The sequence below is a fragment of the Mastigoproctus giganteus genome, chromosome 7 (assembly GCF_048544385.1).
Source record: "Mastigoproctus giganteus isolate SK-2022 chromosome 7, ASM4854438v1, whole genome shotgun sequence".
Taxonomy (NCBI): domain Eukaryota; kingdom Metazoa; phylum Arthropoda; class Arachnida; order Uropygi; family Thelyphonidae; genus Mastigoproctus; species Mastigoproctus giganteus.
In genome coordinates, this window is record NC_143581.1 from 180,722,216 (window position 1) to 180,738,361 (window position 16,146).

General features: G+C 40.5%; 1 protein-coding gene across 1 annotated transcript in view; it reads right to left on the reverse strand.

Moving 5' to 3' along the window:
* The window catches only part of LOC150083372 (mitochondrial outer membrane protein SLC25A46-like), a 234,928-nt gene that overhangs the window by 16,824 nt on the left and 201,958 nt on the right, over positions 1 to 16,146 (reverse strand). The window contains exon 9 of the mRNA XM_090378488.1: positions 12,502 to 12,626. Within this exon, the coding sequence (XP_090234614.1) occupies positions 12,502 to 12,626 (125 nt within the window). The remainder of the gene's footprint in view (positions 1 to 12,501; positions 12,627 to 16,146) is intronic.

Genomic DNA, 16,146 nt, shown 5'->3' on the forward strand with positions numbered 1-16,146 from the left:
ACAGAAACTAGTAGTTGTTGGTGACTATTGTCAGGGAAACGGGGAATATGCTTTGTAAAAAGGATAGGTGGAATAGGACCAGGGTATGTCTGCCAGGGGCAAAGGTTGATGACATTGTAGAGCGGATATCATCTTTTAAGGGCACAAAAGGTGATATAGTTGTACACGTTGGCACTAATGATATTAAGAGTAGGAGACCGGCGGAATTACTTGGCAAGTACAGGTCACTGTTGAAAAAAAGCCATGAATTAGGGTTGAATTTGAAAGTGTCTGCAATTCTGCCCAGACACGATAGGAAGGATTATATGATGAGAGCCTTGTCGATCAATTCGGCCCTGGAGGGATTGTGCAAGGCTCAAGAGGTAGAATTTTTTTCAGCCTGGACTGTACTTGTTAACAGGAGAGATTGCTTCTACAGGGATGGGATACACTTAAATAGAAAGGGTGCAAGAATTTTTGCTGATGCTGTCGAGGCAATGTTAGGAGGGTCGGAAAACTGCTAGTTGTGGGGGATACAAGGACTAATAAATTAACAGTAGCCACTGGCAGAGGTGGAAGTGATTCTTGCACTGCTTCTATTGAAATGAGCAGAAGCCTGAAAAACAAGATGCAGGATATTTCAGAGACTGCTGGGAGTCATTGTGGTACAAGTAAACACATGGGTTGTGTTAGGGTAGCTAGGAATAGAAACAGGTGCATGTATACCTGCGTGTACACCAATGCTAGGAGTTTGGTAAATAAATTTGATGAATTTGAGGTATCAAAGGCAGATATTGTTGGGATATCAGAGATGTGGTGTCACACAGATATAAGGAATGCGGAACTGGAATTTGGGGAATACAATGTGTATAGAAAGGATAGACAGGACAGGAGTGGAGGGGACGAGGGGTTATGCTATTAGTTAAGAAACACATAAAATCCAAGGAAGTGAAGCCAGTCGACATCGACGGACAGGGCAGTGTCGAGTCAGTTTGGTGTGACATAAGCATCAAAATTGAGAGTAGGAGTGTGCTATAGGCCTAATGACTCTGATGAGTATAATAAGATATTGTACAGGGTTTTGGTTTTTTTTTTTTTTTTTAAGGAGCATTAGCAACTAAGGCCATATTGCTCCGGGTTATGCGGTGGTCATTCCCTGACCTTTCCGCATCCTCCGTATTTGGTGGTGACGGGCTCGAACCCCGGTTTAATCAAGAAGCGTGTGCTACACACTGCTGCTCCTTCCCACCTGGCTACGGAGGCGCCATTGTACAGGGAAATAGAGTGGGCCAGTAAATCAGAGAGTCTTATAATGGGGGATTTTAATTTCCCAGATATTGACTGGAATTTGTGGGTTGGTCACTCACACACTAGCAAGGCTTTTGTGGATTTATTGGATGATTGTTTTCTACATCAGCATGTTCGTGCGGCAACAAGAGGGAGCAATACTCTTGATCTGATTATCAGTAGTGATTCTTCATGCATTAAGAATCTGCAGATTAATGAACCACTAGGTCGCAGTGATCACAGTGTGTTGAAGTGGGATTTACTCAAGGAGTAACTACCATCAGAGGTAAAGGGAAGGGTTTTTGTTTTTGTAAAGGCGACTATGATGGTCTGAGACAGTATTTAAATTCTATACAGTGGGACCAACTGATGACGTTACCAACAGCAAACTCAAAATGGGAAGCATTCAAGGAACTAATCTTGGAAGCTACCGGGCTTTACATACCAACTAAGAAATATTGTTCAAGGTTTAGGCCTAAATGGTTGTCAGATGAACTAATGAGACATGTGGCAGAGAAGAAAAATACATGGAATACATACAAATTAATGAGTGGCATGGAAGCCTATGATAGATATAAGTTGGTCTGTAACCAAGTCACAAAGGAGATTAGGCAGGCAAAGGCAGACTACGAAAAATCCTTGGCAAAGGATGCAAAGAAAAACAGAAAAGAGTTCTTTGCCTATTTAAACTCAAGAAGGAAAGGGATGAATCAGATTGGTCCACTGGATATTGATGGTTCAACAGTTGAGGATCCTGCTCAGGTGGCTAACAATCTAAACGAGTATTTTGCATCTACATTCACGCATGAGGAGTTATTCAGGAAGGAGAATGACATAGGTAAAGTAAACATTGGCAGTGAGCTAGATGATTTTGTAATAACTGAGAGGAAAGTGGAGGAGAGATTGCTGAGGATAAACATAAAAAAGGCACCTGGGGTGGATGGGATCTATCCAGTTATATTAAAGGAGGCAGCAAAGGAAGTAAGCAAACCCCTAGCCATAATTATGAGAGCTTCTTTGGACTCAGGGGAGGTACCCATAGACTGGAGATGTGCAAATGTAACCCCAATTCACAAAGGAGGATCAAAGGCTGACACAAGTAATTATAGACCTGTTAGTTTAACTTCTGTTCCAGGTAAATTAATGGAGGCACTGGTTAAAGAAGCACTGCAGGATCATCTAGACAAGAATTCAGTTATAGCTCAGACGCAGCATGGTTTTGTTAAGGGCAGGTCTTGCCTGACCAATTTGATTGGATACTATGATGTAGTCACAAAAGAACTGGATGCAGGGAATAACTTTGATATTATATATTTGGATCTTAGAAAGGCTTTTGATACCGTTGCACATGGAAGACTGCTGCACAAATTGGAGCAGTGTGGCATTGGAGGCAAATTGCTGCTATGGATAAGGGGATGGTTGAGTGGCAGAAGACAGAGAGTGGTAATCAATGGACACTGCTCAACGTGGACTAATGTTATTAGTGGAGTTCCTCAGGGTTCAGTGTTGGGTTCGTTGTTTTCGGTGTTTATGAATGATATTGATGATGGTATATCAAGTTTAATGTCCAAGTTTGCAGATGATACAAAGGTTGGCAGGGTTGTTAAGGACACTACTGATGCTATGCTGCTGCAACAGGATCTGGAAAGGTTGAACAGATGGGCTGAGAGGTGGCAAATGAAGTTTAACATTGACAAATGTAAAGTACTACATATAGGAAACAGTAACCACAGAGCAATGTATCAACTCTGCGGTACTAAAATGACAGTGGTGGAGAGTGAAAAGGACCTGGGGGTAATTGTGCAGGCAGATATTAAGTTCTCTGAGCAGTGCAGACGAGCTGCAAAAGTAGCTCATGGTGCCTTGTCAATGATATACAGGAATTTTTCTAGCAGGGATAAGGAGGTGATTATTCCCTTGTATAAGGCAATGGTTATGCCACATCTTGAGTACTGTATACAGGTCTGGAGGCCTCATTTCAAGAAGGATGGAGAGCTGCTGGAACGGGTACAGAGAAGGGCAACAAGATTAGTGAATGGAATAAAGGGTTGCTCTTACGAAGAAAGGCTTAAGTTTTGCAAATTACAGAGTCTGGAGACTAGGCACCGGCGAGGTGATCTGATAGAGGTGTATAAGGCTTTGAATGGTTTGAGCATGCTCAATGCCAATGGGATTCTTCATCTTGCTCAGAATAATCACCTCATAGGGCATAAATTCAAATTGAGGAAGGACGGATGTCGGATAGATGTGCGGAAATTTGCCTTTGGCCAGCGGGTGGTTGGTTGGTGGAACCGACTTCCATCACTTGTTGTTGAAGTTGATAGCCTAAACAAATTTAAGGCTGAACTGGACAGGTATTTCGAACGAACAGAGGGGTGAAATGGGAGTGGTGTGTGTTTTTTTTTTTTTCGGCTGATGCTGAATAAGCTTGCTTTCTTGCATCATATGCCTCTACTAATGCTAATGCTGATGAAGGCATATCAGCCTTAATGCCTACGTTTGCAGATGCTACAAAGGTTGGCTGACCGGGCTAGCCGGGTGGGTAAAGTACCTACCTGGCAACCCAAAGGTTGCGGGTTCGAATCCCGCCTCGGGCTTGGACCAAAGTACTGCAAAAACCTTGGAAGGTGCATTATGGCCACAGAAGCCGATGCGACAAAAAAAAAAAAAAAAAAGGCTACAAAGGTTGACAGGGTAGTCAATGACAGTGAACAGGGCATTGTATGACAACATCTAGAAAAAATTAGGCTGATGGGCTCAGAAGTTGCAATTGAAGTTTAAAATTTACAAATGCATTACCATCAGCAGTGTATTACTTGTAAATTAAAAGGGTTAGAAATGTGAAATTCCAGGTGATGCACTTTCTTTGAACACCAGTGTATTATTTGCCATATACTAATACTAGCATTAGCATTAGTAGAGGCATTTGATGCAAGAAAGCAAGCTTATGCAGCATCAGCCAAAAAAAAAAAAAAAAAAACCCACTTCCACTTCACCTCTCTGTTCGTTCAAAATACCTGTCCAGCTGAGCCTTAAACTTATTTAGGCTATCAATCTCCACCACAAGGGATGGAAGTCTGTTCCACCAACCAACCACCCGCTGGCTAAAGGCAAATTTCCTCACGTCTATCCTACATCTGTCTTTCCTCAATTTGAATTTATGCCCTCTCAGGTGATTTTTCTGAGCTAGAGGAAGAATCCCATCAGCATTGAGCATGCTTAAACCATTCAAGGCTTTATACACCTCTATCAGATAACCTTTACGGTGCCTAGTCTCCAGACACTGTAATTTGCAAAACTTAAGCCTTTCTTCGTAAGAGCACCCCTTTGTTCCATTCACTAATCTTGTTGCCCTTCTCTGTACTCGTTCCAGCAGCTCTACGTCCTTCTTGAAATGAGGCCTCCAGACCTGTATACAGTACTCCAGGTGTGGTCTGACCATTGCCTTATACACGGGAATAATCACCTCCTTATCCCTGCTGGAAAAATTCCTGTATATCATTGACAATACTCCATGAGGTACTCTTGCAGCCCGTCTGCACTCCTCAGAGAACTTCATATCTGCCTGCACAACCACCCCCAGGTCCCTTTCATTCACTACCACTGTCAGTGTGGTACCACAGAGTTGCACGTTGATCTGGGGTTACTGTTTCCCATATGTAGTACTTTACATTTGTCAATGTTAAACTTCATTTGCCACCTCTCAGCCCATCTGCTCAACCTTTCCAGATCCTGTTGCAGCAGCATAGTGTCAGTAGTGTCCTTGACAACCCTGCCAACATTTGTATCATCTGCAAACTTGGACATTAAGCTTGATATACCATCATCAATATCATTTATAAATACAGAAAACAATAATGGACCCAACACTGAGCCCTGAGGGACTCCACTAATAACATTAGTCCACGATGAGCAGTGTCCATTGATTACCACTCTCTGTCTTCTCCCCCTCAACCACCCCTTTATCCATAGCAGCAATTTGCCTCCAATGTCACACTGCTCCAATTTGTGTAGCAGTCTTCCATGTGCAACAGTATCAAAAGCCTTTTTAAGATCCAAGTATATAATATCAAAGTTATTCCCTGCATCCGGTTCTTTTGTGACTGCATCATAGTATCCAATCAAGTTGGTCAGGCAAGACTTCCCCTTAACAAAACCATGCTGTGTCTGAGCTATAACTGAAGTCTTGTCTAAATGATCCTGCAGTGCTTCTTTAACCAGTGCCTCAATTAATTTACCTGGAACAGAAGTTAAGCTCACAGGTCTATAATTACTTGTGTCAGCCTTTGATCCTCCTTTGTGAATTGGGGTCACATTTGCACATTACCAGTCTATGGGTACCTCCCCTGAGTCCAAGGAAGCTGTCATAATTATGGCTAAGGGTTTGCTTACTTTCTTTGCTGCCTCTTTTAATATAACTGGATAGATCCCATCCACCCCGGGTGCCTTTCTTGTGTTTATCTTCAACAGTTTCTCCACCACTTTACTCCCAGTTATTTCAAGATTCTCTAGCTTACTGATAGAGTTGAATACACCTCTGGCATTCCCCTTGCTGAATAACTCCTCATGTGTGAATGTCGATGCAAAATATTCATTTAGTTTGTTAGCTACCTGAGCAGGATCATCAACAGTTGACCCATCAATATCAAGTGGACCAATCTGATTCATCCCCTTCCTTCTAGAGTTTACATAAGTAAAGAACTCTTTGCTGTTTTTCTTTGCATCCCTTGCCAAGGATTTCTCGTAATCTGCCTTCGCCTGCATAACCTCCTTTGTAACTTGGTTGCATATCAACTTGTATCTATCATAGGCTTCTGTGTCATGTGTTAATTTGTAAGTATCCCATGCATTTTTCTTCTCTGCCATATGCCTCATTAGTTCAGCTAACATCCATTTTGGCCTAAACTTGAACAATATTTCTTAGTTGGTATGTAAAGCCTAGTAGCTTCCAAGATAAGTTCTTTGAATGCTTCCCATTTTGAATTTGCTGTTGGCAACATCATCAGTTGGTCCCACTGTATAGAATTTAAATACTGTCTCAGTCCATCGTAGTCGCCTTTACGAAAGCAATAACCCTTCCCTTTACCCCTAATGGTAGTTACCTCTTTGAGTAAATCCCACTTCAGCACACTGTGATCACTGCCACCTAGTGGTTCATTTATCTCCAGATTCTTAATGCATGAAGAATCACTGCTGATAATCAAATCAAGAGTATTACTCCCTCTAGTTGCCTCCCGAACATGCTGATGTAGAAAACAATCATCCAATAAATCCACAAAAGCTCTGCTAGTGTGTGAGTAACCAGCCCCCAAATTCCAGTCAATATCTGGGAAATTAAAATCTCCCATTATAAGACTCTCTGATTTACTGGCCCACTCTATTTCCCTGTACAGTTCCTTATTATACTCATCAGAGTCATTAGGCCTATAGCACACTCCTACTCTCAATTTTGATCTCCCAATGCTTATGTCACACCAAACTGACTCAACACTGCACTGTCCAGCGATGTCGACTGGCTTCACTTCCTTGGTTTTTATGTGTTTCTTAACTAATAGCATAACCCCTCCCCCCTTCCTATCCTTTCTGTAGACGTTGTACTCCCCAAATTGCAGTTCTGCATCCCTTATATCTGTGTGACACCACGTCTCTGATATCCCAACAATATCTGCCTTTGATGTTTTGAGCAATACCTCAAATTCATCAAATTTATTTACTAAACTCCTAGCATTGGTGTACACGCATGTATACCTGCTCCTGTTTCTATTCTTAGCTACCCTAACACAACCCATGTGTTTACTTGTACTGCAATGGCTCCCAGCAGTCTCTGAAATACCATGCATCTTGTTTTTCAGGCGTCTGCTCATTCTAATAGAAGCAGTGCAAGAATCTCTTTCACCTCTGCCAGTGGCTACTGTCAATCTATTGGTCTTTGTCTCCCCCCAAGCTAGCAGTTTTCCGACCCACCTAACACTGCCTCGATAGCTTCAGCAAATATTCTTGCACCCTTTCTATTTAAGTGTATCCCATCCCTGTAGTCCTTTAATATAACTGGATAGATCCCATCCACCCCAGGTGCCTTTCTTGTGTTTATCTTCAACAATTTCTCCTCCACTTTGCTCTCAGTTATTACAAGATTCTCTAGCTTACTGCTAGAGTTGAATATACCTCTGGCATTCCCCTCGCTGAATAACTCCTCATGTGTGAATGTCGATGCAAAATATTCATTTAGTTTGTTAGCTACCTGAGCAGGGTCATCAACAGTTGATCCATCGATATCAAGTGGACCAATCTGATTCATCCCCTTCCTTCTAGAGTTTACATAAGTAAAGAACTCTTTGCTGTTTTTCTTCGCATCCCTTGCCAAGGATCTCTCGTAATCTGCCTTCGCCTGCCTAACCTCCTTTGTAACTTGGTTACAGATCAACTTGTATCTATCATAGGCGTCTGTGTCACGTGTTAATTTGTACGTATCCCATGCATTTTTCTTCTCTGCCATATGCCTCATTAGTTCATCTGACATCCATTTAGGCCTAAACCTTGAACAATATTTCTTAGTTGGTATGTAAAGCCTAGTAGCTTCCAAGATAAGTTCTTTGAATGCTTCCCATTTTGAATTTGCTGTTGGCAATATAATCAGTTGATCCCACTGTATAGAATTTAAATACTGTCTCAGTCCATTGTAGTCGCCTTTACGAAAGCAATACCCCATTCCCTTTACCCCTAATGGTAGTTACCTCTTTGACTAACTTCCACTTCAGCACACTGTGATCACTGCCACCTAGTGGTTCATTTATCTGCTGATTCTTAATGCATGAAGAATCACTACTGATTCTTCATGCATTAAGAATCAGTAGTGATTCTTCAAATCAAGAGTATTACTCCCTCTAGTTGCCTCCCGAACATGCTGATGTAGAAAACAATCATCCAATAAATCCACAAAAGCCTTGCTACTGTGTGAGTGACCAGCCCCCAAATTCCAGTCAATATTTGGGAAATTAAAATCCCCCATTATAAGACTCTCTGATTTACTGGCCCACTCTATTTCTCCGAACAGTTTCTTATTATACTCATCAGAGTCATTAGGCCTATAGCACACTCCTACTCTCAATTTTGATCTCCCAATGCTTATGTCACACCAAACTGACTCGACACTGCACTGTCCAGCGATGTCGACTGGCTTCACTTCCTTGGATTTTATGTGTTTTTTAACTAATAGCATAACCCCCTCCTCCCTTCCTATCCTTTCTGTAGACATTGTACTCCCCAAATTCCAGTTCTGCATTCCTTATACCACGTCTCTGAAATCCCCACAATATCTGCCTTTGATGTTTTGAGCAATACCTCAAATTCATCAAATTTATTTACTAAACTCCTAGCATTGGTGTACACGCAAGTATACATGCACCTGTTCTTTTTCTTAGCTACCCTAACACAACCCATGTGTTTACTTGTACCCCAATGATTCCCAGCAGTCTCTGAAATATCCTGCATCTTATTTTCCAGGCTGCGGCTCATTCCAATAGAAGCAGTGCAAGAATCACTTTCACCTCTGCCAGTGGCTACTGTTAATCTATTAGTCCTTGTGTCCCCCCAATCTAGCAGTTTTCCGACCCACCTAACACTGCCTCGATAGCATCAGCAAACATTCTTGCACCCTTTCTATTTACGTGTATCCCATCCCTGTAGAAGCAGTCTCTCCTGTTAACAAGTATAGACCAGGCTGAAAAAAATTCTACCCCTTGGGCTCTGCACAATCTTTCCAGGGCCGAATTGATTGACAGGGCTCTCATCATATACTCCCTCCTATCGTGTCTGGGCAGAATTGCAGACACTTTCAATTTCAACCCTAATTCATGGCTTTTTTTCATCAGTGACCTGTACTTGTCAAGTAATTCCGCCGGTCTCCTACTCTTAATATCATTAGTGCCAACGTGTACAACTATATCACCTTTTGTGCCCTTAAAAGATGATATCCGCTCTACAACGTCATCAACTTTTGCCCCTGGCAGACATATCCTGGTCCTGTTCCACCTATCCTTTTTACAAAGCATGTTTCCCGTTTCCCTGACAATAGAGTCACCAACAACTACTAGTTCCTTTGTGACCTGCACATTCTGCCTTGGGGGTTGCCGCTGTGTTGCGCGATGACCAAGTGCAAGCTCTGGCATTGGTGTGGGCAGCTGAGAGCTTGATGGGCCCCTCACTTGTAATCCTTCGAGGGCATCCACCCTGTCCTTCAAGCTCTCATATAGGCCCATAACAACGCTGAGTTGTCGCCTGATCTCCTTACACTCCTTGCATCGCACACATACAAAGACATCCCCCGTGGCAGTATCATGTCCCAAATAAACTGAATAGGTAATTTGCACCAACATTAACTCATGAGAAATTATTTAGGGAAGGGGATCCAGAAGTTCATCAAACTGTAACAGGGATTTTGTGATAACTGAGAAGAAAGTGAAAGAGAAATTGTTGAAGCTTAATATAAAAAAGGCACCTGAGTTGGATGTGTCTATCCATTTACATTATGGGAGGCAACAAAGGAAGTAAGCGAATCTTTAGCTATAATTATAAGAGCATCTTTGGATTCTGGGGAGGTCTCTGCAGGTGGACTGGAGCTGTGCGAATGTATCCCCAATTCGTAAAGAGGGATCAAAGAGTGACATGAGTGATTACAAACCTGTTCGTTTTACTTCTGTTCCAGGGAAAATAAGTCAATGGTTAAAGAGGTGATGAAAGACCATCTAGAAAGGAGTACAATTATGCTTCAGCCATAGCATAGATTTGTTAAGGGGAAATCTGGCCTGACCAATTTGACTGGATACTATGTGATGCAGCAATAAAGGAACTGGATGCAAAATTAATTTTGATATCATATACTTGGATTTCAGGAAAGCTGTACAAACTGGAGCAGTTTAGCATTAAAGGCAAGTTACTGCTATGGATAAAGGAATGGTTGAATGGGAAAAGTCAGAGTTGTTATCAACAGCCCCTACTCTTTGTGGACAAATGTTATAGTGGAATCCATAGGGTTTGGTGCTAGGCCCACCGTTGGTTTCTTTATTTATTAATGATATTGTTGAATGTATACTGGCTTAATGTCTAAGTTTGCAGATAACACAAAAGTTGGCACAGTGGTTAATGATAGTAATCAAGGCATGCTACTGCAACAAGATCTATAAGAATTAGGCAGATGGGATGAGAAATGGCAATTGAAAGTTTAACTTTGACAAATGCAAGGTACTGCATATGGATAGCAGTAATTCTAGATTAATGTACCAACTGTGTGATATCACACTCAAGATAGTGGAAAATGAAAAGGTCTTGGGGGGGGTAACTGTACATTTAGATATGAAGTTCTCTGAGCAATGCAGAGAGACGACTGCCTGGACAGCTCATGGGGTTTTATCAATGATATACAGAAACTTTTTTTTTTTTAGCAGAGATAGGGAGGTGATTATCCTATTGTATACGATAATGGTCAGCCCACATCTTGAGTACTGCATACAGGTCTGGAGGCTTTATTTTAGGAAGGATGGAGAACTGCTGGAATGGGTGCATAGAAGAGCAACATGATTGGTGAGGCAAAACAAAGGGGGATACTCGTACCAAGAAAGATTCTATTCTGCAAACTGCAGTGTCTGGGGACCTGCAAGGTGATCTGATTGAGGTGTTTAATGCTTCGAATGGATTGAGAAAGCACAGTGCTGATGGGATTCATCCTTTAAATCAGAATGCACATGAAAGGGCATAAATGCAAACTGAGAAGGATGGTTGCAGATTAGATGTGTGGAAGTTTGCTTTCAGCTAGCAGTTAGTCAATTGAAACAAACTTCCATTTGTTGTTGTGGAAGTGGATAATCTGAATAACTAGACAAGGGAAAACTAGACAAACTATTGGTGGGAATATTGATAGGTGATAGGTGATGTGGGAAGGGATTTTTTTTATAATTTTCCTGATGCTGTATAAGCTTGTTTTCTTGCATCATTTGCTATTACTAATGTTAATGAGCCTGTATACGATGCTGTTTGATTAATCATTAATATTTATGTTTATCAATGAAATTTTACAAGATTCTTGGCTAATTCTATAAACAGAATATAGTAAAAAATTTTTAGATTAAAAATTTGTGTTAATTTTATTTATTATTTTTCTTAATTGAAAACCCCAAACATGAAAGGTATCAAAACGTATAGTACTTAATAACATGCATGGGTTGAAGGAGAAGTGGGGGGCAGAAACTTTTCTCTAGAAACTAAACACCACTTCAAGCCTCCAATAAGCAAAATGGTGATATTGCACCAGTTCATAAGAACCACCTAGTGTTAGTACTAATGCATATTAGTATTATATTATAGTTGTATTATTAGTGCTATTTTATATTAGTGTTACTGGTTTATTAGTACTAGTAGTACCGTGCATGGGTTGAGGGAGAAGGGAGGGATGCTGGAAACTTGCTCTAGAGATTAAACATGGGTTTCACCACTTCAAGCCTCCAATAAGCAAAGTGGTGGTATTACACTGGTTGATAAGAGCCATCCACCACCTACAGTTGTTGCTGTTGTTAGTGCAATTCACCCTTGACAAAGCTTACAATGCCATCGGTCTAAGTTTAGCCAAACAGTGAGTGATGAGAGGCTGTTGTTGTTATTTGGTTTTTAGGAGCATTAGCAACTAAGGCCATATTGCTCCGGGGATATGCAGTGGTCATTCTCTAACCTTTCCGCATCCTCCGTATTTGGTGGTCACAGGCTCGAACCCCGGTCTAATCAAGAAGCGTGTGCTATGCACTGCTGCTCCTGCCACCTGGCTACGGAGGCACATGATGAGAGGCAGTGTATGATGTTTCAAACCATCACATTAGCCACCTGGCAAATGCCAACACATCACAGTTGCATGAGTGCTTGCACGCCACAGAATTTCTGATAATAAATCAATACATAAACCTTTACTGATTTTCTCCCCTCATCATGACCCATTTAACATTGAAGTCACCCTCTGCCACTGGTGACTATAGTGCCCAACACCCATTTGGAAAGGTCTGTGAACACGTGCAATTACATATTACACGTGCAAATACCTTTTAAAGGGAATCATATGGGCAGACTGAATGTCAGTTTCTGATTTCCTTGTCAAATATCTGAATATATGAATGTATAAATAAAATTACTAAATAGGAAAACTGATCTACGATCTACATTGCATTACTAAAGAGTAGTATCAAAACTTCTTACCTATTAATTACAGTTTCTGCAGGAAATAAAATAATATCTGCCACTAAAGCTCCCATAAAAGATGACGCCATTTCATAAATATACTGGTCAGTCACATATATGTTATACACTGAAGAGAATGGATGCTTTAAGTAAACAAATATTACATTTATAAGCTTCACTACAAATATTAGTAGATACAATCAAAATGTATTATGTAGATTTTTTGGCAGATAATGATCTAAATTTTAGGGTTTTATATTAATACTAACTTTTTACATTTCTAATAATACAACAGAAACCTGGTTGTCCAAAATAATTGGGACCAGTGGGGGAGCTTTCAGATAACTTTTAAAAGTACTCCATCTGCATGTGCAAGATTACTGCACAAACTGGAGCAATATGGTATTAAGGGTAAGTTGCTACAATGGATAATGTTTTTGTTTTGTTGGTTTTTTTTAGGAGCATTAGCAACTAAGGCCATATTGCTCCGGGATATGCGGTGGTCATTCCTTGACCTTTCCGCATCCTCCGTATTTGGTGGTGACGGGCTCGAACCCCGGTCTAATCAAGAAGCGTGTGCTGCGCACTGCTGCTCCTTCCCACCTGGCTACGGAGGCGCCTACAATGGATAAAAGAGTGGGAGAAGACAGAGAGCGGTAATCAGTGGACACTGCTCTTCACGGACTAATGTTATTAGTGGAATCCCACAGGGTTTGGTGTTAGGCCCACTGTTGTTTTGTATATTTATCAATGATATTGACGAAGGTATATCGAGCTTAGTGTCAAAGTTTGCAGATGATACAAAGGTTGGCATGGTTGTTAATGACAGTAATGGCAGTGTGCTACTGCAACAGGATCTAGAAAATTTGAGTAGATGAACTGAGAAGTGGCAACTGAAGTTTAACCTTGACAAATGCAAAGTACTGCATATGGGTAGAAGTAACCCCAGAAGAAAGTACTGTGTGGTACTACACTTAAGGGTGGTAGAAAATTAAAAGACCTGGGAATGATTGTGCAGTCAGACATGAAGTTTCTGAGCAATGCAGACAGGCTGCCAGAGCAAGTCATGGGGTATTGTCAATAATATACAGGAATTTTGCTAGCAGGGAAAAGGAAGTGATTATCCCTTTGTATAAGGCAATGGTCAGGCCCCACCTTGAGTACTGCATACAGGTCTGGAGGCCTCATTTTAGGAAGGATGTAGACTTGCTTGAGCAAGTCTTGGTGAGGGGAACAAAGGGGCCCTCTTACCAAGAAAGGCTTAAGTTCTGCAAATTGCAGTGGCTGGAGCCTAGGCACCTGCGAGGTGATCTGATTGAAGTGTATAAGGACTTGAATGGGTTGCGCATTTTGAATTCTGATGGAATTCTTCCACTTACTCAGCTAATGAACCTGAGGGGACATAAATTCATATTGAGGAAAGACAGTTGTGGAATAGATGTGTGAGAATTTCGCTTTAGCCAGCGGGTGGTTAATTGCTGGAACAAATTTCCATCTGTCGTTTTGGAAGTTGATAGCTTAAATAAATTCAAGGAAGAACTGGGCAAACTTTTTTTTTTTTTTGGCTGATGCTACATAAGCTCATACACTTGCTTTCTTGCATCACATGCCTCTATTACTATTACTATCTACAATAAAGGCAAGAAGAGAAAAAATTACAGTAACTTGCATTTATTATTTACACAATTATGTCCTGTACATTCTTATACAGATTTAAAATAATTGCCACTGCGTTCTGCTTGAATAATGTCAGTTTTCTTTCTTCTGAAAAAATTTTTATATTTTCTTTAAACACATTAATTGGCTCAATGTCCAGTTTTTACATTTTGGCCAATCTAGTAGTGATCGTAAGGGAATTAAATCAGTTATCACATTAAATGTGAATTCTGGTTTATGTGTTGTAACTGCATAATAATGCCCTCTTCATTTTCAATTTCTGTCTGATTCAGATTATTATTTAATGATGAAACTATTTCCTCATCTGTCAAAAGTGATAAATTAGCATTAGTAGAGGCATATGATGCAAGGGAGCAAGCTTATAGAGCATCAGCCAAAAAAAAAAATAAAAAATAAAACCTTCCCATTTTACCCATCAATTCACTGCAAATATTTGTCTATTTCTGCCTTGAACTTGCTATTTCTGCCTTGAACTTCCATCTGTTATAGTGGACATTACTGATGTCCACTATAACAGATGGAAGTTTGTTCCAACTACCAACTGCCCGCTGGCTAAAGGCAAATTTCCGCACATCTATTCTACAATTACCTTTCCCCAATTTGAATTTATGTCCCCTCAGGTGAGTAATCTGAGCAAGAGGAAGAATCCCATCAGCACTGCGTGTGCTCAAACCATTCAACGCCTTATACACCTCAATTAGATCCCCTCGCAGGTGCCTAGTCTCCAGATGCTGCAATTTACAGAACTTAAGCCTTTCTTGGTAGCACAACCCTCTGTTCCTCTCACCAATCTCGATGTCCTTCTCTGTACTCGTTCCAGCAGCTCTACATCCTTCCTAACACGAGGACTCCAGACTCAAAGCACTCTATGCAGTACTCGAGGTGTGGCTTGACCAGTTCTTTAAACACATTAATTGGCTCAATGTCCAGTTTTTACATTTTGGCCAATCTAGTAGTGATCGTAAGGGAATTAAATCAGTTATCACATTAAATGTGAATTCTGGTTTATGTGTTGTAACTGCATAATAATGCCCTCTTCATTTTCAATTTCTGTCTGATTCAGATTATTATTTAATGATGAAACTATTTCCTCATCTGTCAAAAGTGATAAATTAGCATTAGTAGAGGCATATGATGCAAGGGAGCAAGCTTATAGAGCATCAGCCAAAAAAAAAATAAAAAATAAAACCTTCCCATTTTACCCATCAATTCACTGCAAATTGTTTGTCTATTTCTGCCTTGAACTTGCTATTTCTGCCTTGAACTTCCATCTGTTATAGTGGACATTACTGATGTCCACTATAACAGATGGAAGTTTGTTCCAACTACCAACTGCCCGCTGGCTAAAGGCAAATTTCTGCACATCTATTCTACAATTACCTTTCCCCAATTTGAATTTATGTTCCCTCAGGTGAGTAATCTGAGCAAGAGGAAGAATCCCATCAGCACTGCGTGTGCTCAAACCATTCAACGCCTTATACACCTCAATTGATCCCCTCGCAGGTGCCTAGTCTCCAGATGCTGCAATTTACAGAACTTAAGCCTTTCTTGGTAGCACAACCCTCTGTTCCTCTCACCAATCTCGATGTCCTTCTCTGTACTCGTTCCAGCAGCTCTACATCCTTCCTAACACGAGGACTCCAGACTCAAAGCACTCTATGCAGTACTCGAGGTGTGGCTTGACCAGTGGCGTAGCTAAGTTTTTTGGGCCCCTTATTTTTATTAAAATAAATTTTAATTAGGTATAATATAAAAAAATGTTGAGTCATTTTAATAACATAAATATGTATTTTATTTACAATTTCTTTATAATTTTACAAATATCAAAAACATGAAAATTAATATTACAATATGATACTACTTTTTAATACAATTTGACAAACAAAAAATTATACTATAATAAATTTATGAAAAAAAGTTAAAATGTTACTTTTAGCACTTTTACATTTAAAATCATTAATAAAATTCATTTTACTGGTATATTTA